The sequence below is a fragment of the Penaeus monodon genome, chromosome 34 (assembly GCF_015228065.2).
Source record: "Penaeus monodon isolate SGIC_2016 chromosome 34, NSTDA_Pmon_1, whole genome shotgun sequence".
In the NCBI taxonomy this organism is placed as follows: domain Eukaryota; kingdom Metazoa; phylum Arthropoda; class Malacostraca; order Decapoda; family Penaeidae; genus Penaeus; species Penaeus monodon.
Genome location: NC_051419.1, coordinates 19117477 through 19117807, shown reverse-complemented (window position 1 = coordinate 19117807; position 331 = coordinate 19117477). Strand labels below are relative to the sequence as shown.

The window sequence follows — 331 nt, the reverse complement described above, 5'->3', positions numbered from 1 at the left end:
TACTCATGCAGAGCATTTGAAATTTCCTGGAAACACTCGCGGCTGCCTTGGCTGGCTGGCGAGGCGGGCCTTCTGGCCTATATAAAGCTGATCTTGTTCCGTCCTCACACAGTCAGTCGTCGGCGATCGTGCAGTCAGCTACTTGCAACATGATGGTTAGGACCAATTGCACTGTTTAGACAAAGCCTAGAAGGAATTAGACTTCGCGATCAGCCTTGTGATTTAGCAGTCATTAGTTGTTAGTCATGTTATCATTATCATAATTGCAATGATAATTGTTATTTAGTCATTTATGTTTCAATATCCACATTATCAATATGAGAAAGTAAAA

General features: G+C 41.7%; 1 protein-coding gene across 1 annotated transcript in view; it reads left to right on the top strand.

Annotated features, from left to right (window-relative positions):
* Window positions 1-88: 88 nt before the first annotated feature.
* The window catches only part of LOC119594627, a gene marked incomplete in the record, with an annotated part of 5068 nt that continues 4825 nt past the window's right edge, over window positions 89-331 (top strand). Inside the window, 1 exon segment of the mRNA XM_037943678.1 lies at window positions 89-155. Coding sequence (XP_037799606.1) covers window positions 150-155 — 6 coding nt within the window.